The following is a 26,861-nucleotide window of genomic DNA, read 5'->3' as shown; positions in this document are numbered from 1 at the left end:
GAAGGAGCTGCAAAGCTCCAGAGTGGAGATTGGAGTATCTATCCATAGGACTACTTTAAGCCATACACTCCACAGAGCTGGGCTTTACGGAAGAGTGACCAGAAAAAAGCCATTGCTTAAAGAAAAAAATAAGCAAACACATTTGATGTTTGCCAAAAGGCATGTGGGAGACTCCCCAAACATATGGAAGAAGGTACTTTGGTCAGATGAGACTCAAATGTAGCTTTTTGGCTAACAAAGAAAAGCTATGTCTGGTGCAAACCCAACACCTCTCATCACCCCAAGAACATCATCCCCACAGTGAAGCATGGTGGTGGCAGCATCATGTTGAGGGGATGTTTATCATCGGCAAGATCTGGGAAACTGGTCAGAATTGAAGGAATGATGGATGGTGCTAAATACAGGGAAATTCTTGAGGGATTTGAGACTGGGTCGGAGGTTCACCTTACAACAGGACAATGACCCTAAGCATACTGCTAAAGCAACACTCAAGTGGTTTAAGGGGAAACATTTGAATGTCTTGGAATGGCCTAGTCAAAGCCCAGACCTCAATCCAATTGAGAATCTGTGGTATGACCATCCAACTTGAAGGAGCTGGAGCAGTTTGGCCTCGAAGAATGGGCAAAACTCAGAGTAGCTAGATGTGCCAAGCTTAACATACCCCAAGAGACTTGCAGCTGTAATTGCTGCAAAAGGTGGCTCTACAACGTATTGACTTTGGGGGAGTGAACAGTTATGCACGCTCAAGTTTTCTGTTTTTTTTGTCTTATTTCTTGTTTGTTTCACAATAAGACATATTTTGCATCTTCAAAGTGGTAGGCATGCTGTGCAAATCAAATGATACAAACCCCGCAAAAATCTATTTTAATTCCAGGTTGTAAGGCAACAAAATAGGAAAAATGCCAAGGGGGTGAATACTTTCGCAAGCCACTGTATTTATACCTGTGTTCTCTGTTTCTCTGTTGCCAGTTCGTCTTGTTTGTCAAGCCAACCAGCGTTTTTGTGTCAGCTCCTGCTTTTCCCCAGTCTCTCTTTTCTCATCCTCCTGGTTTTGACCATTGCCAGTCCTGACCCTGTACCCACCCGCCTGACCACTCTGCCTAACCCTGAGCCTGCCTGCCATCCTGTACCTTTGCCCCACCTCTGGGTTGCCGACCTCTGCTTGACCTGACCCTGATCCTGCCTGCTGTCCTGTACCTTTGCCCCACCTCTGGGTTACCAACCTCTGCTTGACCTGACCCTGAGCCTGCCTGCTGTCCTGTACCTTTGCCTCTGTTGCTGTAATAAGCATTGTTACTTCGACACGGTCTGCATCTGGGTCTTACCTTGATACCTGATAGTGTATCAGTAGTCTGTTTAGAAACACAGTGTGTTTACCTGGGCTGTTCAAAGAAAAGTAAAGACCATTTTCTGAGTGATTGATGTGGCTAACGATAGACAGCTGCCTCTGATTGAGAACCACACCCGGCCAAACACAAAGAAATACAAAACATAGAAATAAAGAAACTAGAATGCCCAACCTAGTCACACCCTGGCCTAACCAAAATAGAGAATAAAAAGCCTCTCTATGGCCAGGGCGTGACACTATCGGAATTGATTCTGGTCCTCGGAATTTAACATTGGTTTCACACAGATCCATTCTTGGGGTGGGTGTGTGGGGGGAAACTACCTAAGGGTTGTGCCACAATGGCTAATTCCCTGCTACATTCCAGTAAAACGTATTACATTTGTGGAGAAAAGTGAGTGAAACTGACAGCTTGTTTGCAGGAAGGATTATTAGCACTGCTTGGGGACAGGCCCAACGGTGAGCGAATGGAATCTGCGTCATATGTTGAGGACCAAATCTGCTTAACCTGACTTTGGGTTAGTACAAAATACAAAACGTTCATTCAATTTGAATTTGTATTGTAATTATTGATATGAGAATATAGAGTGCATTTCCGTCTTCATGAAGTGTTTAAACCTTCATTGGTTTCTTCATAGGGAAACATCCTTCTCATGACAAAATGGCATTTTGAAATGTGTTTGTTGTTGTTGGGTCATTGAGATTAGTGAAGCTATAAAATTAGTTTAGAAAATAATTAGTGGTTGCCATGACATTTTCACAGTTCGTGTAGAGAAAAAACAGATACCCACATTCAGGCCAAAAGAACTAGGCTATCCCAGTTATTTAGCTTGCTCCGGTTCTATATTACCTTTAAAAAGATGACTAAAGTGACTCTTGATAATTCCATGCTGCAAAACTTTAAACTTCTTGAATGTTTTTGTGATCCTTTTGAATTGATTTTATTGTGAAGTATATACACTCATATACTTTCGATGTAGCAGTATGACAACGATGACATGACACAGACATTTCTTACTGTGTGAAATGTTTCATGATTCAAAAGAGAGATCTTTCCATGTCTCACTTGGTCTCTGGAACTTGAATCACTTCTCCATTCAAAAGTGCAAGCTTCTTTTTTTTTTTTACTTCAAGGACATTAAGATGTGCTCTGAATATCAAGTACTTTTTTTAGTGCACCCCGAAGTGTGGCTTGCTATTGCTAACGAATCCCACTGCGTTGTGTGATATACCTGTCATCCAGTGAATGCTTGTTTCTGTAGTACTGCTCTCATATTCATATCAACAGCTGTATTGCAACAGTGGGTTGAAATATCACAAGCTCTGGCAGGGGTGTGTGGGCATGTGTGGCAGCAAAACAAAAGTGGTTTTGAAACTCATGGGGCCTCTGCCTACATTCAAAATTCAGTGACGTGAAAGTTAAAGGTGCAAAGGTACAGTGCCTTCAGAAAGTATTCATGCCTCTTTAGTTATTACACATTTTGTTGTGTTACAGCCTGAACTGTCAAAACTGTAACTTGGCCCCTCAGGAACATTCACTGTCTTCTTGGTAAGCAACTTCAGTGTAGATTTTAGCCTGTGTTTTAGGTTATTGTCCTGCTGAAAGGTGAATTCATCTCGAGTCTCTGGTGGAAAGCAGACTGATCCAGGTTTTCCTCTAAGATTTTGCCTGTGCTTAGCTCTATAACGTTTCTTTTATCCTGAAAACCTCCCCAGTACTTAACGATTACAAGCATACCCATAACGTGTTAACATGATGGAGACACCGCTATGCTTGGAAATATAGAGAATGGTACTCAGTAATGGATTGTAATGGATTTGCCCCAAATATAACATTTTGTATTCAGGAAAAAAAGTTATTTGCTTTGCCACATTTTTTGCAGTATTACTTTAGTGCCTTGTTAGGAAGGATGTCTGTATCTTTGTAGTGACTTTGTGTCTTGATACACCATCCAAAGTGTAATTAATAACTTCACCATGCTCAAAGGAATATTCAATGTCTGCTATTTTATTTTTACCCATCTACCATCTACAGTTGAAGACAGAAGTTTACATACACTTAGTTTGGAGTCATTACAACTTGTTTTTCAACCACGCCACAAATTTCTTGTTAACAAACTATAGTTTTGGCAAGTCGGTTAGGACATCTACTTTGTGCATTACACAAGTCATTTTTCCAACAATTGTTTACAGACAGATTATTTCACTTATAATTCATTGCATCACAATTCCAGTGGGTCAGAAGTTAACATACACTAAGTTGACTGTGCCTTTAAACAGTTTGGAAAATTCCAGAAAATGATGTCATGGCTTTAGAAGCTTCTGACAGGCTAATTGACATAATTTGAGTCAATTGGAGGTGTACCTGTGGATGTATTTCAAGGCCTACCTTCAAACTCAGTGCCTCTTTGCTTGACACCATGGGAAAATCAAAAGAAATCAGCCAAGACCTCAGAAATAAATTGGAGACCTCCACAAGTCTGGTTCATCCTTGGGAGCAATTTCCAAACGCGTGAAGGTACCACATTCATTTGTACAAACAACAGTACACAAATATAAACACCATGGGACCACACAGCGGTCATACCGATCAGGAAGGAGACACGTTCTGTCTCCTAGAGATGAACTTACTTCGGTGCGAAAATTGCAAATCAATCCCAGAACAACAGCAAAGGACTTGCCCAGGACAACAGCAAAAATGCTGGAGGAAACAGGTACAAAAGTATCTATATCCACAGTAAAACGAGTCCTATGTCAACATAACCTGATAGGCCGCTCAGCAAGGAAGAAGCCACTGCTCCAAAACCACCATTAAAAAGCCAGACTACGGTTTGCAACTGCACATAGGGACAAAGATTGTACCTTTTGGAGAAATGTCCTCTGGTCGGATGAAACAAAAATCGAGCTGTTTGGCCATCGTTATGTTTGGAGGAAAAAGGGGAGGCTTGCAAGCCGAAGAACACCATCCCAATCGTGAAGCACGGAGGTGGCAGCATCATGTTGTGGGGGTGCTTTGCTGTAGGAGGGACTGGTGCACTTCACAAAATAGATGGCATCATGAGAAAGGAAAATTATGTGGATATATTGACGCAACATCTCAAGACATCAGTCAGGAAGTTAAAGCTTGGTTGCAAATGGGTCTTCCAAATAGACAATGACCCCAAGTATAGTTGTTGCAAAATGGCTTAAGGACAACAAAGTCAAGGTATTGGAGTGGCCATCACAAAGCCCTGACCTCAAGCCTATAGAAGATTTGTGGGCAGAACTGAAATAGCGTGTGCAAGCAATGAGGCCTACAAACCTGACTCGGTTACACCAGATCTGTCAGGAGGAATGGGCTAAAACTCACCCAATTTATTGTGGGAAGCTTGTGGAAGGCTACAGAGATGAGGTAGTCATTAAAAACCACTATTATTGCACACAGGATGAGTCAATGCAACTTATTATGTAACTTGTTAAGCCCATGTCTACTCCTGAACTTATTTAAGCTTGCTATAACAAAGGGTTGAAAACTTATTGACTCAAGACATTTCAGCTTTTCATATTTAATTCGTTTGTAAAAATGTCTAAAAACATAATTTCACTTTTACATTATGGGGTATTGTGTGTAGGCCAGTGACAAAAAATCTTAACTTAATCAATTTTAAATTCAGGCTGTAACAACAATGTGGAAGAAGTCAAGGGATGTGAATATTTTCTGAAGGCACTGTATGTATGTATGTAACATTAAGTAACAATGTATGTCGAAAATGTTATCAATTAACATGATTAACACTATTACCTTCTCTTCAAGGGCATTTGGACGCACACACACACACACACACACACACACACACACACACACACACACACACACACACACACACACACACACACACACACACACACACACACACACACATTAGATTCATAGTAGAGAGACAGTAAGTGTTGGGGAGGAGTGAACTACATGTAGTTCAACTAGTAATTTAACTGCATTTTGAAGTAGCTTGGTGGTAGTTGAACTCAATTCAAATCTAGTTAGTGTTTTCACTAGTTAATTACTTTTTTGCCATGTAGTGGTGTAGCTAACTATTAGAAATACATACTACTTTTTTGGCTAAAATAAAACACGAGTGAAATTGGCAAGATTTTACTTTCTTTTTCAGCATTAGACGTGCATAATTCTCACTTGAAACATAATTTTAGTTTTTAATAGGCTAAATTACACATTATGTTAACATCTGACTCCAGAGTGATCTGGTCATGCAATTGTAGTCTATGACATTTCTGATTTAGATATGATAATTGTTTAGTTTAGTAAACAATAATTTCTTAAAGGTAGCTCTACTGTAGCTTAACTTATTCCAGCGTGAAGTAATTGGTAGCTTTGTAAACTGTATTTTCAAAGTAGGTTCCCCAACACTGAAGACAAGTGTAGAAAACAAGGGGCAACCTTTTCTCAGCCTTACATTGTTGCCAAGTGTTGCTGGAGGGCAGAGCACACAGGAATAGTACTAGAAGCTGCTTAGTTCTATACCACCTCAGAGAACCAAGTTAGGGCCTCTCTACAGGTTGACGGACAATTACACACCCTCTCCTTTTCAAACGGCAGTTGAAAAATGCCATTGAGAGCACTGTGGATGGGGCTGTGAATGCTAATGGGTGTTAATGAGTGCTAGGCTAGCCCTTTAACTACCACAGTGGCCATTCCAGGACTTTGTCCATGTTTCTCAGCATCATGACTGGCATCATGAATGCATAGTAGTTCATTGTACCATTTCTAAGCCATGGTTGATATAAGTGGCTAATCTTCACGTGATATTATCTCAATTTCTTCTGAAAATTATGAAAATATAAAGTTTTCCTAATGTTGATATCAACTATTTGGTATCCTTAGGCAAACTCACAAACTGTACGTATTTCAATGACTAAAATGGGTAGTGGTTCACAAATGCAAACACACCACACACACACCACTCTATACAGAGGAACTCTAAAAAACACAAGTAGTCATGTGAGAAACTTTTAGAACTGTGTAGTCAGCCTGGTCTCATAGAATAGACGTAAAATTATTATGACATGTCACGTTTGGTATGGCTGCATAAGACAGAAGGTTACTTAAGGCAAAAACAAAAGTAGGGTGGTTGGTTGGGGTGGATGGGTGAGGTTATAACGTGAACGTTTAGTAACCCAAAGGTTGTGTGTTCATTTTAGCTTATTGGTAAATTTAGCTAACGTTAGCGTTAGCCACCTAGCCACCGACAACAAATTGGAATTCCTAACATATCATAGGTTTGCCAAATTTGTAACATATTGTACGAGTTGGAATTTATTACTTATTGTATGAAGTGCAATTTGTAACATATCATATGAAATGGAAGATGGACATCCACAAATGAATGCATACCATATGAAACGTAACATATCATACTAATTTACATTTACTACGTTAAGTCCAGGTTGGTGTAGTGGTGCTGTTTGATGGTTGGGCTTTTGTAATCTCCCAATTTCTCCCTCGACCAGCCTCCACTGGGCTTTTCAGCCACTCAGCTTTGTTCACTCTTCCTTCTCCCAGGTGGTGATGTGGGAGAGCTGATGTCTACAATGGCTGACCTGGATCTGCACCTGCACATACTGATACCCCCGTTTCAACACTGTCGTGGTTACCTCCCGACCCAGCAGCCCAACCCCAGGATCTGACCCCGTCTCTTCCTCACATCCCCTGGGCTTCCTCCAGCCAGGCCTCCTGGATCTACCCTGGGCCCATAATGGGAGGATGCCTCTCCAAAAGCAAGCCAGGTGAACACTATCTCCACCAACCCACTGTTCTTCTTCCCTCCGTCCTACCCCCGTCCTCCTCATCTCCGTCCTACCCCCATTCTCCTACTCTCCGTCCTACCCCCGTTCTCCTCCTCTCCGTCCTACCCCTGTTCTCCTCCTCTCCGTCCTACCCCCCCCCCCGTTCTCCTCCTCTCCGTCCTACCCCCCGTTCTCCTTCCCTCCATCCTACCCCTGTTCTCCTCCTCTCCGTCCTACCCCCCCCGTTCTCCTCCTCTCCTCCTACCCCCCGTTCTCCTTCCCTCCATCCTACCCCCCGTTCTCCTTCCCTCCATCCTACCCCCCGTTCTCCTTCCCTCCGTCCTACCCCCCCGTTCTCCTCCTCTCCGTCCTACCCCACTGTTCTCCTTCCCTCCGTCCTGCCCCCCCGTTCTCCTTCCCTACGTCCTACCCTCTGTTCTCCTTCCCTCCGTCCTACCCCCGTTCTCCTTCCCTCCTTCCTACCCCTGTTCTCCTCCTCTCCGTCCTACCCCTCCGTTCTCCTTCCCTCCGTCCTACCCCTGTTCTCCTTCCCTCCATCCTACCCTCTGTTCTCCTTCCCTCCGTCCTACCCTCTGTTCTCCTTTCCTCTGTCCTACCCTCTGTTCTCCTTCCCTCCGTCCTACCCTCTGTTCTCCTTCCCTACGTCCAACCCCCCCGTTCTCCTTCCCTCCGTCCTACCCCCCCCCCCCGTTCTCCTCCTCTCCGTCCTACCCCCCGTCCTACCCCCCGTTCTCCTTCCCTCCATCCTACCCCCCCGTTCTCCTCCTCTCCGTCCTACCCCCCCGTTCTCCTTCCCTCTGTCCTACCCCCCGTTCTCCTTCCCTCCGTCCAACCCCCCTGTTCTCCTTCCCTCTGTCCTACCCCCCCGTTCTCCTCCTCTCCGTCCTACCCCCCGTTCTCCTTCCCTCCATCCTACCCCCCGTTCTCCTTCCCTCCATCCTACCCCCCCGTTCTCCTCCTCTCCGTCCTACCCCCCCGTTCTCCTTCTCTCCGTCCTACCCCCCGTTCTCCTTCCCTCCGTCCTACCCCTGTTCTCCTTCCCTCCGTCCTACCCTCTGTTCTCCTTTCCTCCATCCTACCCTCTGTTCTCCTTCCCTCCGTCCTACCCTCTGTTCTCCTTCCCTACGTCCTACCCCCATTCTCCTCCTCTCCGTCCTACCCCCGTCCTCCTTCCCTCTGTCCTACCCTCCGCCCTACTTCCTGTTCTCCTTCCGTCTGTCCTACCCCTTTCCAAATCCTGGAATAATTGGCATTTGTTCGCCAGCTATACAGTATATAGGTCATACAAACCCCTCTCCTGACTGCCTTTGTAGCATGGCGATTTGTGGAGGAGGAATTTTAATGCTCTCAATGGCATTGCCTTCAAGAGGATTACATAGTCAAATTTGAGTTTTAAACGTATGGCACAACGTATAACTGTTTCAAAGCAAACATATCACTGTTGCAATGCAGTCAGCTTGTTGAAGGCTGTGGTAGGTGCTGTAATCAAGCACATTACGTATTTTATATCTTTGCTTGCTCCTAAAGCTTTGACTTAATAGTGCTTTAGCTCTTATGGAGAGCAGTTTAAAAATAAATAAAAAATAAACATAATTTTCACAAAAACAACCACTGCAATACCATACTGGCAGCTAGTATGAATAAAGTGGAGGGGATAGGGAGCTTGTCTCCAGTTCTATAGGGGCAACTTTAGAGGGTGCTGCGATGGAACAGAGGCCCCTCACTGTAAAATGTCTAATTAGTCTTTAAGAAACAAGTGGGACCCTGAACGGAACCTTGGACACAGCAGTGATGAATACCAGTATAGTTGAGAAACTAAACCAGACAAAAACTTTTACACAATGTTAGATAAATACATGTTTTTAATGTAGAATACAATATCACACCATCATTACTGTGTAAGTATTCCTGTAAGTACAATGTAAAAAGTATTGTAATTACTTAAACTGTACCTAGCGCTAAGTTAAGGGTTAGGGTTAGGGTTAGGGAAAATCCAGAGAAAAATTGAAATCATAAAGCAACTACATGAAGTAGATACTGAACATTTCTGAAAAGCGTGGGCTTAGTCAAAACATTGATGCACACTGTGAGTTTCTGCAGTCGGTGAAAAGCAGATTGGTACCTAATTTGACCATTACATTTTACATGATCCCTACATGTTAGTGGCAGCTGACTACTCAATTTGATCCAATAAAATAGTTTAGCAACATAGAGTCAAGTAAACCCAAAATAGTTTCTAAGACTATGACTATTACAAAGCCATCAGTGCCCACTCAAAAGGATTAAGCACATGATGCCTCTGAATGGGAAAACAGAAGGGAGAAAATAACGGGGAATGAGTGTGTGAGAGAGGGGATGAAGTGATAACATATGGCAAAGTGAGAGAATGCAGCAGGAGTATCTCTTCCTCACTTGACAAGTATGTTTCTCCTGAGGTGTACAATTCACTCAGTTTTGCTGTCAATAAATCGTATTGCTCTTTGGTGCATTGGACAATCTCAGTGGAGAGATTGATCCCTTAACTAGGCAGGAATAATCCAAAAACAAAGAAGCTTGCATTTCTAGAAGAAATGGTGCTATATAGAACCACACATCAGCTTTGTTTTTTAGCAGTGTGTATGAATGTAAAATTACACTTTGTACATGTAATATACAGTACAAAAGTAAGAGCAACTACACATTGTGGACAAAGAAGTAATAGGTTTTTAGGACCGAGTCATCTCACATAGTTTACAAGTCATTGACAAATAAACCCCTGCCCAGGAGAAGGTGAGGTGAACCAAAATGTACACTTTATGCTTTTTTAATGATGATTTTAAAAAAAAAATGCTCATGTACATGAATGGGTGGTGCTGCTTACTTTAGATTCAATGAATTAACAAATTATTGAATTAATTCATTACTGTGCAATTATCATGCCTCTCTTCATTTTATATATACAGTGAGCTCCAAAAGTATTGTGACAGTGACACATGTTTTGTTGTTTTGGCTCTTTACTCCAGCACTTTGAATTTGAGATTATACAATGGCTGGGAGGTTAAAGTGCAGACTGTAAGGTTTCATTTGAGGGTATTTCCTTCCATATTGGGTGAACCGTTTCGAAATTACATACATTTTTGTACATAGTCCCCCCATTTTAAGGGACCGAAAGTATTGGGCCAAATTCAGTTATATGTGTATTAAAGTAGTCAAAAGTTTAGTATTTGGTCCCCTAAAACAGGGAGACTAGAGCCAAAACAACAACAAATGTGTCACTGTCCCAATACTTGGAGCTCACTATACATCAATCAACATTCTGACTTCAGCATGGAGCATATGGTTGAGTAAGCTATCAATTTATGGATTCAGAATTGCCCTGGTCAGTGGATGTGATTTTATGATCTGAGAATCAAAAGAAAAGAGAATATCAAAATTTAAAATATCCCTATAACAAATCAAATACACAATGTGAATTCTCTTACATAAGGTCCTAGTTGAAGATCCCATATGAGTCTGGGGATGGATGCCTCTCCCCCTTTCCTCTCCTGTGATTGCAGTCATGATTTTCCATTGATTTTAATTAAGACTCGCTCAGCAGGTCAAAATTCCAGCCAGATTATCGTGTAGGAACCGGAGGGTCAGCACATTTCTACTGCCGAAGAGATAAATCTGGCTGCAGTGAAAACGGGCTGCACAACCACCTCTTCAAATGCAGAAATACAAACACCAGAGGCAACTTATCAGATGTCATCAAATGCCTCAGGGCGCCTCACAACAAATAAACCCAAACATCCACTTAGGCTTGTCCTTGTGTATGTGTGTTATTTCAGCAAATATCAAATGCATGGTGTAGTGATCCTAAATATATGCTATAAAGCTCTCAAGATTGCCACAGTAAATTTGCCCCATGTTTTTTTTTTAATCTCATAAAGTATTTTCATGGTCATGTCAGTTCCATTCGATGTAGAACTCTTCTCGGTGGGGAGTCTGACGCTGAGCGCTGCAATCAAAGGAAACATTTATATGAGTATCAGTGGCTGCTGGTGACTTAAAGTTGAGGAGGATGATGGGTAAAAGTTGTGAACTAAAAACAAGGGAATACATTTTTTTTAAATGGAGGTGACTGGGCAAACATCAGTGGTCTGTATTCTGCAGTTTTGCTAATGGTCTGTGGTTTGTGTCCTGCAGTTTTGCTAATGGTCTGTGGTTTGTGTTCTGCAGTATTGCTACTGGTCTGTGGTTTGTGTTCTGCAGTATTGCTACTGGTCTGTGGTCTGTGTCCTGCAGTTTTGCTAATGGTCTGTGGTTTATGTTCTGCAGTATTGCTACTGGACTGTGGTCTGTGTCCTGCAGTTTTGCTAATGGTCTGGGGTCTGTGTCCTGCAGTTGAGGTGAAGGTGGAGCTAACCCTTCTGGGCAAAGAAAAGGATCCAGGTGTGAAGTCCGCCAATGGAAAGGCGAGCCCCTTTTCTGACTGCAGACCCAACGGAGCACTGGAACACTGCTCCGATGAGGACTCCGCCGCTGCCGCCCCCCTCAGGCTCTACAAACCCCGTGATTACCTGGAGGCCTCCGTGTGTCATGTCAAGGACCTGGAAAATGGACAGTAAGGCCAAACAAAAGACAATGTACAGTGCATTCGAAAAGTATTCACTCTCGTTGACTTTTTCCACATTTTGTTACGTTACAGCTTTATTCTAAAATTGATCAAAATGTTTTTCCTTATCAATCTACAAACAATACCCCATAATGAAAATGCGAAAACAGGTTTTTAGATTTTTTTAAAAAAGTGTTAAAAATGAACAGAAATACCTTATTTACATGAGTATTCAGACCCTTTGCTATGAGACTCGAAATTGAGCTCATCCAGTTTTGGTGGATCCAGTTTCTATTGATCATCCTTGAGATGTTTCTACAACATGATTGAAGTCCACCAGTGGTAAATTCAATTGATTGGACATGATTTGGAAAGGCGCACACCTGTCTATATACTGTAAGGTCCCATAGTTGACAGTGCATATCAGAGCAAAAATCAAGCCATGAGGTTGAAGGAATTGTCCATAGAACTCCGAGACAGGATTGTGTTGAGGCACAGACCTGGGGAAGGGTACCAAAATATTTCTGCAGCGTTGAAGGTCCCCAAGAACAGAGTGGCCTCCATCATTCTTAAATGGAAGAGGTTTGGAACCACAACGACTCTTCATAGATCTGTCCTGCCAGCCAAACTGAGCAATCGGGAGAGAAGGGCCTTGGTCAGGGAGGTGAACAAGAACCTGACAGAGCTCCAGAGTTCCTCTGTGGAGATGGGAGAACCTTCCAGAAGGACAACCATCTCATCATCACTCCATCAATCAGGCCATCATGGTAGAGTGGCCAGACGGAAGCCACTCCTCACTAAAAGACACATGACAGCCTGCTTGGAGTTTGCCAAAAGGCACCTAAAGACTCTCAGACCATGAGAAACAAGATTCTCTGATCTCATGAAACCAAGATTGAATTCTTTGGCCTGAATGCCAAGTGTCACATCTGGAGGAAACCTGGCACCATCCCTATGGTGAAGCATGGAGGTGGCAGCATCATGCTGTGGGGATGATTTTCAGTGGCAGTGACTAGGAGACTAGTCAGGATTGAGGGAAAGATGAATGGAGGAAAGTACAGAGAGATCCTCGATGAAAACCTACTCCAGAGCGCTCATGACCTAAAACTGGGGCGAATCGAACATCTGAAATCGAATCAAAATCAAATCAAATTTTATTGGTCACATACACATGGTTAGCAGATGTTAATAGAAGTGTAGCGAAATGCTTGTGCTTCTAGTTCCGACAGTGCAGTAATATCTAACAAGTAATCTAACAATTCCCCAACAACTACCTAATACACACAAATCTAAAAGGGGTGAATGAGAATATGTACATATAAATATATGGATGAGCGATGGCCGAGCAGCATAGGCAAGGTGCAATAGATGGTATAGAATACAGTATATATATAATATGAGTAATGTAAGATATGTAAACATTATTAAAGTGCCATTATTTAAAGTGACGAGTGATCCATTTATTATTCAAGTGGCCAATGATTGGGTCTCCATGTAGGCAGCAGCCTCTCTGAGTTAGTGATTGCTGTTTAGCAGTCTGATGGCCTTGAGATAGAAGCTGTTCCTCAGTCTCTTGGTACCAGCTTTGATGCACCTGCACTGAGCTCACCTTCTGGATGGTAGTGGTGTGAACAGGCACAGGCAGTGACTCGAGTGGTTGTTGTCCTTGATGATCTTTTTTGCCTTCCTGTAACATTGGGTACTATAGGTGTCATGGAGGGCAGGTAGTTGCCCTGGGTGATTCCTTGTGCAGACCGCACCACCCTCTGGAGAGCCTTGCGGTTGAGGGCGTTGCAGTTGCCGTACCAGGCTGTGATACTGCCCGACAGGATGCTCTCGATTGTGCATCTGTAAAAGTTAGTCATAGTTTTGGGTTACAAGCCCATTTTTTCAGCCTCCTGAGGTTGAAGAGGCGCTGTTGTGCCTTCTTCACCACACTGTCTGTGTGGGTGGACCTTTTCAGTTTGTCTGTGATGTGTACGCCGAGGAACTTAAAACTTTCCACCTTCTCCACTGCTGTCCCTTCGACATGGATAGGAGGGTGCTCCCTCTGCTATTTCCTGAAGTCCACGATCATCTCCTTTGTTTTGTTGACGTTGAGTTAGAGGTTGTTTTCTTAACACCACACTCCGAGTGCCCTCACCTCCTCCCTGTAGGCTGTCTCGTCATTGTTGGTAATCAAGCTCACTACTGTTGTGTCGTCTGCAAACTTGATGATTGAGTTGGAGGCGTGCATGGCCACGCAGTCATGGGTGAACAGGGAGTACAGGAGGGGGCTGAGTACGCACCCTTGTGGGACCCCAGTGTTGAGGGTCAACAAAGTGGAGGTGTTGTTTACTACCTTCACCACCTGGGGGCGGCCCGTCAGAAAGTCCAAGACCCAATTGCACAGGGCAGGGTTGTGACCCAGTGACTCCAGCTTAATGATGAGCTTGGAGGGTACTATGGTGTTGAATGCTGAGCTGTAGTCAATGAACAGCATTCTTACATAGGTATTCCTCTTGTCCAGATAGGATAGGGCAGTGTGATAGCTATTGCATCGTCTGTGGACCTGTTGGGGCGGTATGCACACTGAAGTGGGTCTTGGGTGGCCGGTAAGATAGTGGTGTTATGATCCTTGACTAGTCTCTCAAAGCACTTCACGATGACAGAAGTGAGTGCTACGGGGCGGTAGGCATTTAGTTCAGTTATCAGAGAGTGACCTGACAATAGCTGGAGAGACCTGAAAATGGCTGTGCAGCGACCCTCCCCATCCAACCTGACAGAGCTTGAGAGGATCTGTAGAGAAAAACATGAGAAACTCCCCAAATACAAGTGTGCTAAGCTTGTAGCGTCATACCCAAAAAGACTTGAGGCTGTAATCTCTGCCAAAGGAGCTTTAAGAAAGTACTGAGTAAATGGGTCTGAATTTACTCATGTAAATGTGATATTTCAGATTTTTTTATTTTAATAAATTTGCAACAATTTCAAACACCTGTTTTTGCTTTGTCATCAAGGGATATTGTGGATTAATTAGAACAAACAATTTAATCCATTTTGGAATAAGGCTGTAACGTAACAAAATGTGAAAAAAGTCAAGGGGTCTGAATACTGAAATTTGTATGGCTGGAACCTGTCATTATTTCCCCTTGCCTCACAATTTTTGTCCCTTCCTGTGTGTGTGCGTGCGTTCGTGTGTGTGTGTGTCTGTGTGTGCACTTATTCCTGTTTAGGATGAGAGAGGTTGATTTGGGAAGTGGCAGAGCGCTGCTCATTAAAGAACATGGAGAGTTTTCTGCAATGGGGCACAAGTGCCCGCATTATGGGGCACCACTGGTCAAAGGTGAGTCCCGTTCTGCATTGTTTTCTTTTTTTGTGGAATATTGGTATGAAAATTCATATTTTTGCTGTCTTGGTGAGTGATACAATGGGATGTACAGTACCAGTCAAAAGTTTGGACACACCTACTCATTCAAGGGTTTTTCTGTAGTTTTCTATTTTCTATTGTATGTAGCATAATAGTGAAGACATCAAAACTATGAAATAACATATATGGAATCATGTAGTAACCAAGAAAAGTATTAAACAGATCAAAATATATTTTAGATTTTAGATTCTTCAAAGTAGCCTCCCTTTGCCTTGATGACAGCTTTGCACACTCTTGGCATTCTCTCAACCAGCTTCATCTGGAATGCTTTTCCAACAGTCTTGAAGGAGTTCCCACATATGCTGAGCACATGTTAGCTGCTTTTCCTTCACTCTGCAGTCCAACTCATCCAAAACCATCTCCACTGGGTTGAGGTCAGGTGATTGTGAAGGCCAGGTCATCTGATGCAGCACTCCATCACTTTCCTTCATGGCCAAATAGCCCTTACACAACCTGGAGGTGTGTTGGGTCATTGTCCTGTTCAAAAACAAATAATAGTTCCACTAAGCGCAAACCAGATGGGATGGAGTATAGCTGCAGAATGCTGTGGTAGCCATGCTGGTTAAATGTGCCTTGAATTCTAATTAAATCACATACAGTGTCACCAGCAAAGTACCCCCACACCATCACACCTCCTCCTCCATGCGTCACGGTGGGAACCACACATGCGGAGTTCATCTACTCACCTACTCATCGTCTGACAAAGACACAGTGTTTGGAACCAAAAATATCAAATTCGGACTCATCAGACCAAAGGACAGACTTGGCCCAAGCAAGTCTCTTCTTCTTATTGGTGTCCTTTGGGTGGTTTCTTTGCAGCAATTCGACCATGAAGGTCTGATTCATTCAGTCTCCTCTGAACAGTTGTTGTTGAAATGTGTCTGTTACTTGAACACTGAGAAGCATTTATTTGGGCTGCAATTTCTGAGGCTGGTAACTTTGAAGAAACGTATCCTCTGCAGCAGAGGTAACTCTGGGTCTTCCTTTCCTGTGGCGGTCTTCATGAGCCAGTTTCATGATTGGCTCGATGGTTTTTGCGACCGCACTTGAAGAAACCTTTAAAGTTCTTCGCATTTTCCAGGTTGACTGAAAATGTGACTGACCTTCATGTCTTAAAGTACGGATGGACTGTTGTTTCTCTTTGCTTATTTGAGATCTTTTTGCCATAATATGGACTTGGTCTTTTACCAAATAGGGCTATCTTCTGTATACCACCCCTACCTTGTCACTACACAACTGATTGGCTCAAATGCATTAAGAAGGAAAGAAATTCCACAAATTAACCTTTAACACGGTACCTGTTAATTGAAATGCATTCCAGGTGACTACCTCATGAAGCTGGTTGAGAGAATGACAAGAGTGTGCAAAGCTGACATCAAGACCAAAGGGTGGCTACATTGAAAACATCTTAAATATAATATATATTTTGATTTGTTTAACACTTTTTTGGTTATTTCATGATTCCTTGCGTGTTATTTCATATTGTTGATGTCTTCACTATTCTACAATGTAGAAAATAGTAAAAAATAAGGAAAAATCCTTGAATGAGTAGGTGTGTCAAAACATTTGACTGGTACTGTATATCGTTGTGTGTTGCAGGTATTTTGTCCAAAGGCCACGTGCGTTGCCCCTGGCATGGAGCTTGTTTCAACATCGTTACAGGAGACATTGAGGAATTTCCTGGGCTTGACAGCCTGCCCACCTTCCAGGTGACCTTCCTCGTTCAGTTCGCAATGCCATTCACATTCCCTGCCTTCACATTCTCTCTAAGCATCGTCAAAACCGTGTACACATCGCTCATGTCTGTTTGCTTCAGGTCCGAGTTGAAAAGGACAAAGTGATAATTCGTGCTAACAAACAGGTAAAGACACTCTGGGACTACTTAGAATAGATCATTGTGCTAAATCAACTGATCCCCCTTTGATGACCTGTGGCCTGGCAAACATTTCTTTCTTCCAGGATCTTCAGTCACAGAAGAGGTCAAAAGCAATGGCCCGATGTTCAGCAGTTAACTCCAGCACTGGCTTCAGCCAGGTCCTTATCGTTGGATCAGGTGAGTTGGCCGTTGAGCATCTCCTTACACTCACACACTCAAGGATGGAAATTAAGCTAGCCCGCTAGCCCGTGGTTAGTAGTTTTCAGACCAGGCTAGAAGAAAATGTGTTCAACTTGCACGCCGGAAACTGACATTTTGCCTTTTCAAATATCGCATGACACAAATTTTCAACCCGGCTAGTAAAAAATGTCAGTCTACTAGCCCGGCTGGCCAGTGCCCAAAATACTTAAGTTCCATTCCTGGACGCACCGCTGTTAAATAGAAGTCTGTTTATTTATGTTCAAACTATCGACTAGGACTTGAACCATACAGTATATTTTCAGTTCAGTATACAGTGCCTTGCGAAAGTATTCGGCCCCCTTGAACTTTGCGACCTTTTGCCACATTTCAGGCTTCAAACATAAAGATATAAAACTGTATTTTTTTGTGAAGAATCAACAACAAGTGGGACACAATCATGAAGTGGAACGACATTTATTGGATATTTCAAACTTTTTTAACAAATCAAAAACTGAAAAATTGGGCGTGCAAAATTATTCAGCCCCCTTAAGTTAATATTTTGTAGCGCCACCTTTTGCTGCGATTACAGCTGTAAGTCGCTTGGGGTATGTCTCTATCAGTTTTGCACATCGAGAGTCTGAAATGTTTTCCCATTCCTCCTTGCAAAACAGCTCGAGCTCAGTGAGGTTGGATGGAGAGCATTTGTGAACAGCAGTTTTCAGTTCTTTCCACAGATTCTCGATTGGATTCAGGTCTGGACTTTGACTTGGCCATTCTAACACCTGGATATGTTTATTTTTGAACCATTCCATTGTAGATTTTGCTTTATGTTTTGGATCATTGTCTTGTTGGAAGACAAATCTCCGTCCCAGTCTCAGGTCTTTTGCAGACTCCATCAGGTTTTCTTCCAGAATGGTCCTGTATTTGGCTCCATCCATCTTCCCATCAATTTTAACCATCTTCCCTGTCCCTGCTGAAGAAAAGCAGGCCCAAACCATGATGCTGCCACCACCATGTTTGACAGTGGGGATGGTGTGTTCAGCTGTGTTGCTTTTACGCCAAACATAACGTTTTGCATTGTTGCCAAAAAGTTCAATTTTGGTTTCATCTGACCAGAGCACCTTCTTCCACATGTTTGGTGTGTCTCCCAGGTGGCTTGTGGCAAACTTTAAACAACACTTTTTATGGATATCTTTAAGAAATGGCTTTCTTCTTGCCACTCTTCCATAAAGGCCAGATTTGCGCAATATACGACTGATTGTTGTCCTATGGACAGAGTCTCCCACCTCAGCTGTAGATCTCTGCAGTTCATCCAGAGTGATCATGGGCTTCATGGATCATCATCTTGGCTGCATCTCTGATCAGTCTTCTCCTTGTATGAGCTGAAAGTTTAGAGGGACGGCCAGGTCTTGGTAGATTTGCAGTGGTCTGATACTCCTTCCATTTCAATATTATCGCTTGCACAGTGCTCCTTGGGATGTTTAAAGCTTGGGAAATCTTTTTGTATCCAAATCCGGCTTTAAACTTCTTCGCAACAGTATCTCGGACCTGCCTGGTGTGTTCCTTGTTCTTCATGATGCTCTCTGCGCTTTTAACGGACCTCTGAGACTATCACAGTGCAGGTGCATTTATACGGAGACTTGATTACACACAGGTGGATTGTATTTATCATCATTAGTCATTTAGGTCAACATTGGATCATTCAGAGATCCTCACTGAACTTCTGGAGAGAGTTTGCTGCACTGAAAGTAAAGGGGCTGAATAATTTTGCACGCCCAATTTTTCAGTTTTTGATTTGTTAATAAAGTTTGAAATATCCAATAAATGTTGTTCCACTTCATGATTGTGTCCCACTTGTTGTTGATTCTTCACAAAACAATACAGTTTTATATCTTTATGTTTGAAGCCTGAAATGTGGCAAAAGGTCGCAAAGTTCAAGGGGGCCGAATACTTTCGCAAGGCACTGTAGGTCCTGAGTATTCCAAAAAAAGGATAGATGACAGCAGCTCCCAAAAACTATTGCAGCAACACGGATGTTAGTTCATAGTGTATTTGTACTACAGTACACGTTTCAACTGTATGCTCTTAGTTTTAACATGCTTCAAAGTGTTTTGTTTATGTTCACAACGCTCTAACATTGTCTGGTATGCCAAACTCAATCCACGCTCCAATTCACTACTATTGTTTCACTCAATAGTTATGGTAAAGGGAGCTTGGATTCAGTTTGGATAGCAAGGATCTAAGATCCTATGTAGACATTAAACAAGTGTCTTGTGTCTCCAGGTCCAGCAGGGCTGGTGTGCGCTGAGACATTGCGACAGGAAGGCTTCACTGATCGCATTGTCATGTGCACCATGGACAAACACCCACCCTATGACAGGCCTAAACTGAGTAAGGTTTGTACAGAGATCCAGAGCATACCACAGAGATGGTAAAAGGAATATCTCCATAAGGACTTAGTGACCATGAGGGTTCTTTAAGTTGACTATTCTTCTGGATACAAACAGTGTTGAAATTGCTGATGAAGGACTACCAGTTATGCCCTGCTGTATTTCGTAGCAGATTGAAAATTCTTCCCAGACATTTCATGCTCCAAAATACTTCCCATTGTGTTATTGCTAGTATTATTAACCCATCTTGAACCCATCTTTAGTCTGTAATCTTGGGATAATATTTGTCCCAGCCAATGTAGAAATTTGGCCATGATATCTATGAGAAAATGGTTTGCTGACCTTGAGTTTCAAATTGTGATCATGTTAAAAATGAAACCAAAAAAATGTATGTTGCATTAGCATCGTAAAAGTGTCATTTCTTCACTGAATGTCACCAATAACATTTCAACTTAACAAACCTCACCACATAATCTCCAACCTGTGGTGTACTGTGCTGTGGTGCGGTGTAACTAACCATCTCCCCCTCAGTCCTTAGAGAGCACAGCAGAGCAGCTCCGGCTACGCTCCATAGACTTCCTCCAAGCCCACGACATCGAGTTGCTCACGGAGAAGGAGGTAAGACCTGAAACACTGATTATATTGGCTAAGTTTGAATCCACATCTGGGCTGTGTTCAGTGGGCAGTTTTCAAACAGATTGAAACAGGGAGTTGCTACCTGGTCGAACTTCTTCCAAGAACATTTTAGTTTTTTCCGTTGCAAACTTTTGTTAGTGTGCCCTACTGAACACGACACTGGTCTCAGAGCGGCAATGAAGGGGTATGGATTCCCTTGGTGACACCCTGGCCCTATGTTCTCTTTCTAACTGGGATGTTTGGATGTCAATAGGCTGTGGCAGTGGACGTCAAGACGAGGGCTGTGACTTTTCAAGACGACTCTAGGATGGAATACAGGAAGCTTTTCATTGCCACAGGAAGCAAGTGAGGAGTAACCGTAAATTGTCTTTGGTTGAATGCAAATAAATGGAATTCAATTATCTTCTTGTTGATATGACCAGTTGTGACTCATTGTTCTGTAGACACTGATATACCCATATTTTGTCTATTGTAAGACCCAAGCTGATGAACTACAAAGGCCAGGACGTTAGGAATGTGTTTCACCTCCGAACCCCTGAAGATGCTAACAGCGTAGCGAGGCTGGCCAACAACAAGAATGCTGTGATTGTGGGAACATCATTTGTTGGTGAGAGAGATGACAGGCATGCAGTAGATAAAACAGTCACATATTCCCTTTTCAAAGGAATGTTGATCTATAAGCCTTAAAGGGTTTAGGAAGACTACATTAAGTTGTACTTTGTCGAACAGTTGTTTGGAACCTTTGTTTTGATAGTACTACTGTAATTGTAGCACATCTATCTGTAAATGTGTGCATGTGTAATCTTCTGTATTCTCTGCATTAGGTATGGAGGTGGCTGCTGCTCTCACCGACAAGGCCCACTCTGTCTCCATCATTGGGATAGAAGCAATCCCTTTCCGGAAAGCTCTGGGGGAGAAAGTAGGGAAAGCCATAATGAAGGTAGGGACCCACCCCTGAGAAATCAGGCTCTGTGTCAGCCCTACTACCTCTAGAACAGCTTAATCTGCATTTCTACTCAGAGAAACGTATAATTTAAATGTGAATCATGTTCATTGGGCTCAATTCACCAGGCGCCACAAGGGAATATTTGGAGTATATTCTTATCGGTGCTCATGCACTTATTTAGACAATCAGATCGATATTGTCCACGAGTCCTGTTTTTTCATGGGAGATTATACTGTGTGTGTGTGTGTGTGTGTGTGTGTGTGTGTGTGTGTGTGTGTGTGTGTGTGTGTGTGTGTGTGTGTGTGTGTGTGTGTGTGTGTGTGTAGGATCTCAGCATGATAGGGTCTCAGCATGGTAACACTGCATGTTCCCTGCTGTTAAGATAAGGCAGAGGGAGACTGTCGATACAGTCATACCTTGTAATGCATAATGTGTTTATAATCCATTATTAAGAAAGTATTCATAAGAAGCGTTACTGCCTACCCGCCAATTAACCATCGGCATTAATAACAGGCATATGGGAGATAAAAATAAAAAAATAAGTATATTTGTAGCTGAACACAATTTAGGCTAAACTTAACAAAAAGCTAAACTTTTTGAGAAGTAGTTTTGACCTTTGAACCTTAACCCAGTGCTATCTTTTCTCTCTCTCTCTCTCTCTCTCTCTCTCTCTCTCTCTCTCTCTCTCTCTCTCTCTCTCACCGTGTCTGCCTGTCTGTCTGCCTGTGTCTGCCTGTTTGTCTGACTGACTTTTCAGCTGTTTGAGACAAACAGGGTGAAGTTCTACATGTTGAACGAGGTATCGGAGATGCTTGGCCATGATGGACAGGTATTCCGAAAGTGAGAGAAACAACATAACATGCACAGATGGCTCTCTCCTTCCTTCTCTCTGCTGGCCAGTCAAGCCCACTTTTAGGCTTCGCCCAGATTCTCTACCATGCACACTTCCGTTATTGATTTCACCATGGTGGAAACTCCCTCTGCGAATGATTACACAAATCCATGATGGGAAGTGTGCAACGATACAATTGGGGAGAAGGGTGGAGAATGGGGATGCAGCCATTGAATGCTGATGAATGGGTGTGACTGACCCCGATGCACCACAGTGTGCCAACAAAAAGAAAGGACAAGCAGCCAAGATTACTACCAATTACAGCCTCCATTTGGAGTGTGGCTCAGTAAAAAAGACTTGACAATACTGGTTGTGCAAAAAATATCTGAACTTTGTAGTCAGGAAAGGAAGTAGTAGAACTGAGGGTAATCTATTGGTAATATAATGTGTGTTGCCTCACTGTTTTTGTCAATGTTGTTTTTATGTTCCACAGTTGAAAGAGGTGGTTCTGAAGAGTGGGAAAGTACTAAGGGCGGACGTGTGTGTCATTGGCACAGGTGAGGCAGCCAGCTCAGAGACACGAATGCTCGTTCAGCAATAGCCTCCACTTTAGCAAACACTTCTATCAGTGGTGGTGCAGGAGTGTAGTAGAGTTGATCCAACTCACACTCAGTCAATTAAATGTATTTATAAAGCCCATTTTACATCAGCCAATGTCACAAAGTGCTATACAGAAACCCAGCCTAAAACCCCAAACAGCAAGCAATGCAGATGTAGAAGCACGATGGCTAGGAAAACCTCCCTAGAAAGGCAGGAACCTAGGAAGAAACTTAGAGAGGAACCAGGCTCTGAGGGGTGGCCAGTCCTCTTCTGGCTTACAATAGCCATTGTTACTCTGCTTCCCGGTGGTGAATTAATGGTGGACTCTATCTATGTGGGACCCCTGCAGGGTCAGGCCCAGCCACTGGCTTCCTGAAACAGAGTGGAGTTCACATGGATTCCAAGGGTTTCGTCCCCGTCAACAAGGTAGAAACTACAACACACGGCACTGTATGCACAACAATTATAATAACACACAAATACTTTGAATGTACTAATTTAATTTCAAATGCAATCAGTTCATAGAAACAATTAATTTCAGTGCCACTCTATTGCAATGTACAAGTGTTACTGTGTTATTTGCAGAGCTAGAGACCAGAGTTTTTCCTGACAGGGAAAATTGCAGTTATCCTCTAATTTGTCAGGTGGCTTGTCTACAAGTAAGAGATCCTCCTGATTTCCACATTGGCTCCTGTATTCTTCTGGATAACCCTCTATCCCTCAGACAATGCAGACCAACGTTGATGGTGTCTTTGCCGGAGGAGACATTGTGACGTTTCCTTTTCCGGGGCGGAGCAATAAGAAGGTGAACATCCCACACTGGCAAATGGCCCATGTGCATGGTAAGGGTTCATTTTTAAGGGCTAAGTATTACAGAGTAATGTGTTAAAGTGTGAGTTTTTCCCTAAGGTGTCAAACACTCAGCTGCATGTCTGGGGCTGGATATTGGTTTTTATGGGACCTTTTCTGTTTGTTTGGGATTGGCAGGGAGAGCAGCAGCACTTGGCATGATGGGAAGACCCACTGAGATCAAAACAGTGCCCTATTTCTGGTCGGCCATGTTTGGGAAAAGCCTACGCTATGCAGGTAAACAAAGCCTCACTCCACAAGTAATATCATTTAATACCGGTAGGGTCATTCAGCAGATTATATCCGAAGCACATGGCAGAACTGTCAAAATGGACAGTGACACATCCATTCATTATATGTGGCCTGTGCATGTATCCAAACCTCCACCATGGGGTTGCCAGCACCATGCACAGTCTAGCCCACTGAAACATTGGAAACTTTTTCACACACAAGTTATACAAGTTTTGTTTATGTACTGTGTGAATTGTTTGGGAAGTAATCTTAAAATAGTGTGTTGGTAAGACTACTACCAAAATTGCTCTACTCCAAATGTCTCTGTTGAGATTGTAGATCCAGTACTGCCACCTAGCTGTGAAGTCAGACACTGAGGGTTTTCAGTCATCATAGGATTCAGAAGTATGCCATCATAATGGGTGTTGTGGTGGTGCTGTGATGGTGTGTTTACTCTTTTTACAGACCTACTTAAGAAAGTGCTTTTATTCTATTACCAAGGTTACGGGGATGGCTTTGATGACGTCATCATCCAAGGAGACGTGGACGAGCTGAAGTTTGTGGCATTTTATACCAGGTATGTGTCCAATAACAATTGTGGATATCTACTAAGATGCATTCAGCCATCGGCTCATGTTGTTTTGTAAAGTAAATCCTCTGTTTTGTTTTTGTCATGTTTTGTTTGTTCTTATATAATCCAGGAGTGTTTATCCTTACAACAGACTAAACTCTAGTAATCCTAGAGTTTTCCCTAAAAGTTATCTGGTTAATCTCTCCTACCTATAGGGGTGAGGAGGTGGTTGCCGTGGCCAGCATGAACTATGACCCCATTGTTTCCCGTGTGGCAGAGGTCTTAAGGTCTGGAAAGATGATTAGAAAGCGAGATGTGGAGTAAGTGCATGTCTATTGGTCTTCAGTTGGGTCTGGGTGACAATGAGGTTATGTTCTTTACATTTTCCGAGGCTCACTATGAACAAACACTGACCTCTATAAATGTTAACACATGATAAGTGATAACAGTGATAGACTTTTCCAATGTTAATAAGTAGAAGAGGGTTCACATATTTACCAGTGGGTGTCTGTCAGTTTGCTTGAAGGAAAGTTTTATGTATTACATTTTTTTAAATGTCATTAGTCCACTGTTGATACAACGCATGTCAGCGATCAAATTTTCAAAATATAGGGCTTTCAAAAAGCAAATTGTCACTTGCCACATCATCATGATGATATAATACGTTTTTTTGTGGATTTTCCCTTTAAGATACAGTACTGTAATGCTTTACTGTAAACCAGGGGTGTCAAACTAATTCCATGGAGGGCCTAGTCTCAGGTTAGCAGGTTTGAGTTTTTTGCTTTCAATGCGGCCCTAGACAACCAGGTGTGGGGAGTACCTTACTAATCAGTGACCTTAATTCATCAATCAAGTACAAGGAAGGAGCGAAAACCCGTAGACTCTCGTCCCTCCATGGAATGAATTTGACATCTGTGCTGTAAACAATATATTACTTTCTCTAATGTAGATCCTTCATTTTTAAATGTCCATTCATACAATGAAGGCTGTTAACCCGACAACGCAACTACGAAAACTAAGAAAGCTAAGATGTCTTTCTTAATCTCAGTCTCCACTAACAATCCCTTCATGTGCAGACAATTACATTGATAGAACCCACAATATACTGTATCTGCAATATTAAAGCTGATATAGCTCCTAAAAAATATATACAAATTAATCTAAATAAATCCCTTCATGAAACGCTATACGATACGGCTGTGTGTGAAACGCTCTGTCAGAACACACAATAATCAGCCTCAACATGCTTCTGCTATAATTAAGCAATAAGGAATGAGGGGGTATGGTATATGGCCAATATACCACGGCTAAGGGGTGTTCTTACGCAACGTGGGGTGCCTGGATACAGCCCTTAGCTGTGGTATATTGGCCATATACCACAAACCCCTGAGGAGTCTTTGCTAGGAAAAGCTCAGCCTTATCTCAGCTCACTGGTCACAATAACAACACCCACCCGTAGCACGCGCTCCAGCAGGTAAATCTCACTGGTCATCCCCAAAGCCAACACGTCCTTTGGCCGCCTTTCCTTCCAGTTCTCTGCTGCCAATGACTGGAACGAATTGCAAAAATCGCTGAATCTGGAGACTTATATTTCCCTTACTAACTTTAAACATCAGCTAACTGAGCAGCTAACCAACCGATCGCTGCAGCTGTACATAGCCCATCTGTAAATAGCCCACCCAATCTACCTACCTCATACCTATATTGTTTTTATTTACTTTTCTGCTCTTTTGCACACCAGTATTTCTACTTGCACATCACCATCTGCTCATCTATCACTCCAGTGTTCATTTTCTAAATTGTAACTACTTCGCTACTACGGCCTATTTATTGCCTTACCTCCTCACGCCATTTGCACACACTGTATATAGAATTTGTTTTCTATTGTATGCTTGTTTATTCCATGTGTAACTCTGTGTTGTTGTTTGTGTCACACTGCTTTGCTTTATCTTGGCCAGGTCGCAGTTGTAAATGAGAACTTATTCTCAACTAGCTTACCTGGTTAAATAAAGGGGAAATAAAAAAATATATATATAAATAAATATATATATATATATATATATACTACGGCTGTCAGCCAATCAGCATTCAGGTCTCGAACCACCCGGTTTAGTTCACTTCCAGTTTTACACTTTTGTTTTCTGTTGTTCAGAGCATATACTACATTATCCAGATAATTATTGTCTAAACTGCATAATATGCACTCTGAGTGATGTTTTTTGTTGGTTTGTTTCCTCCGCATTGCAGGACAGGGGACATGTCTTGGTTGATAGACAAAGGGTCGTAGTGAGCGAGCCTCTACATCTCAGGCTCACCGTGCATCTGGGGTCTGTTGGACACTAACTATGGACACTTGTGGTGCTGATGAGATGCTGTGCCATACTGTAGACATACAGCAGAAGACCCGTGTCTGGGACTGTTGGAGTTGCTCCCCTGGAATCGAGACTGAGACGGTTCTACAGTGAACCTCCACGGTGATAGGCTGTACATACAGTAATCTTACCAAAAGCATGAACCATATATGGTGTTAACATGCTCCAATACCGTAATGGAAGATCTGTGTCCTAATGCTACTTCACAGTGAAGCAATCCTGGATGCAGTCTCTGTGCTGTACACTTTT

General features: G+C 42.7%; 1 protein-coding gene across 1 annotated transcript; it reads left to right on the top strand.

Moving 5' to 3' along the window:
* The first annotated feature begins 6,990 nt into the window (after positions 1-6,990).
* On the top strand, positions 6,991-26,586 carry LOC139411930 (apoptosis-inducing factor 3-like). Its single transcript, XM_071158691.1, has 19 exons — positions 6,991-7,126; positions 11,513-11,732; positions 14,936-15,045; positions 16,729-16,838; positions 16,946-16,990; positions 17,089-17,182; positions 19,469-19,581; positions 20,107-20,193; positions 20,465-20,556; positions 20,688-20,818; positions 21,036-21,151; positions 21,915-21,986; positions 22,483-22,546; positions 22,939-23,015; positions 23,314-23,431; positions 23,577-23,675; positions 24,135-24,246; positions 24,456-24,560; positions 26,488-26,586. Exons 1-19 carry the CDS (start codon positions 7,096-7,098, stop codon positions 26,525-26,527), a joined length of 1,836 nt encoding a protein of 611 aa, XP_071014792.1. The 5' UTR covers positions 6,991-7,095; the 3' UTR covers positions 26,528-26,586.
* The last annotated feature ends 275 nt before the right edge of the window (positions 26,587-26,861 follow it).

This window comes from Oncorhynchus clarkii, chromosome 6, assembly GCF_045791955.1.
Source record: "Oncorhynchus clarkii lewisi isolate Uvic-CL-2024 chromosome 6, UVic_Ocla_1.0, whole genome shotgun sequence".
NCBI classification, from domain to species: domain Eukaryota; kingdom Metazoa; phylum Chordata; class Actinopteri; order Salmoniformes; family Salmonidae; genus Oncorhynchus; species Oncorhynchus clarkii.
The sequence above is the reverse complement of the archived record's forward strand: the minus strand, read 5'-3'. Positions and strand labels throughout refer to the sequence as shown.

Bases quoted from the DNA above. Each gene is read 5' to 3' on its own strand.
- LOC139411930 (XM_071158691.1), top strand. From the start codon at position 7,096: ATGGGAGGATGCCTCTCCAAAAGCAAGCCAG. The intron at 7,127-11,512 runs GTGAACACTATC...TGTGTCCTGCAG, and splicing joins CCTCTCCAAAAGCAAGCCAG to TTGAGGTGAAGGTGGAGCTA. The intron at 24,561-26,487 runs GTAAGTGCATGT...TCCGCATTGCAG, and splicing joins ATTAGAAAGCGAGATGTGGA to GACAGGGGACATGTCTTGGT.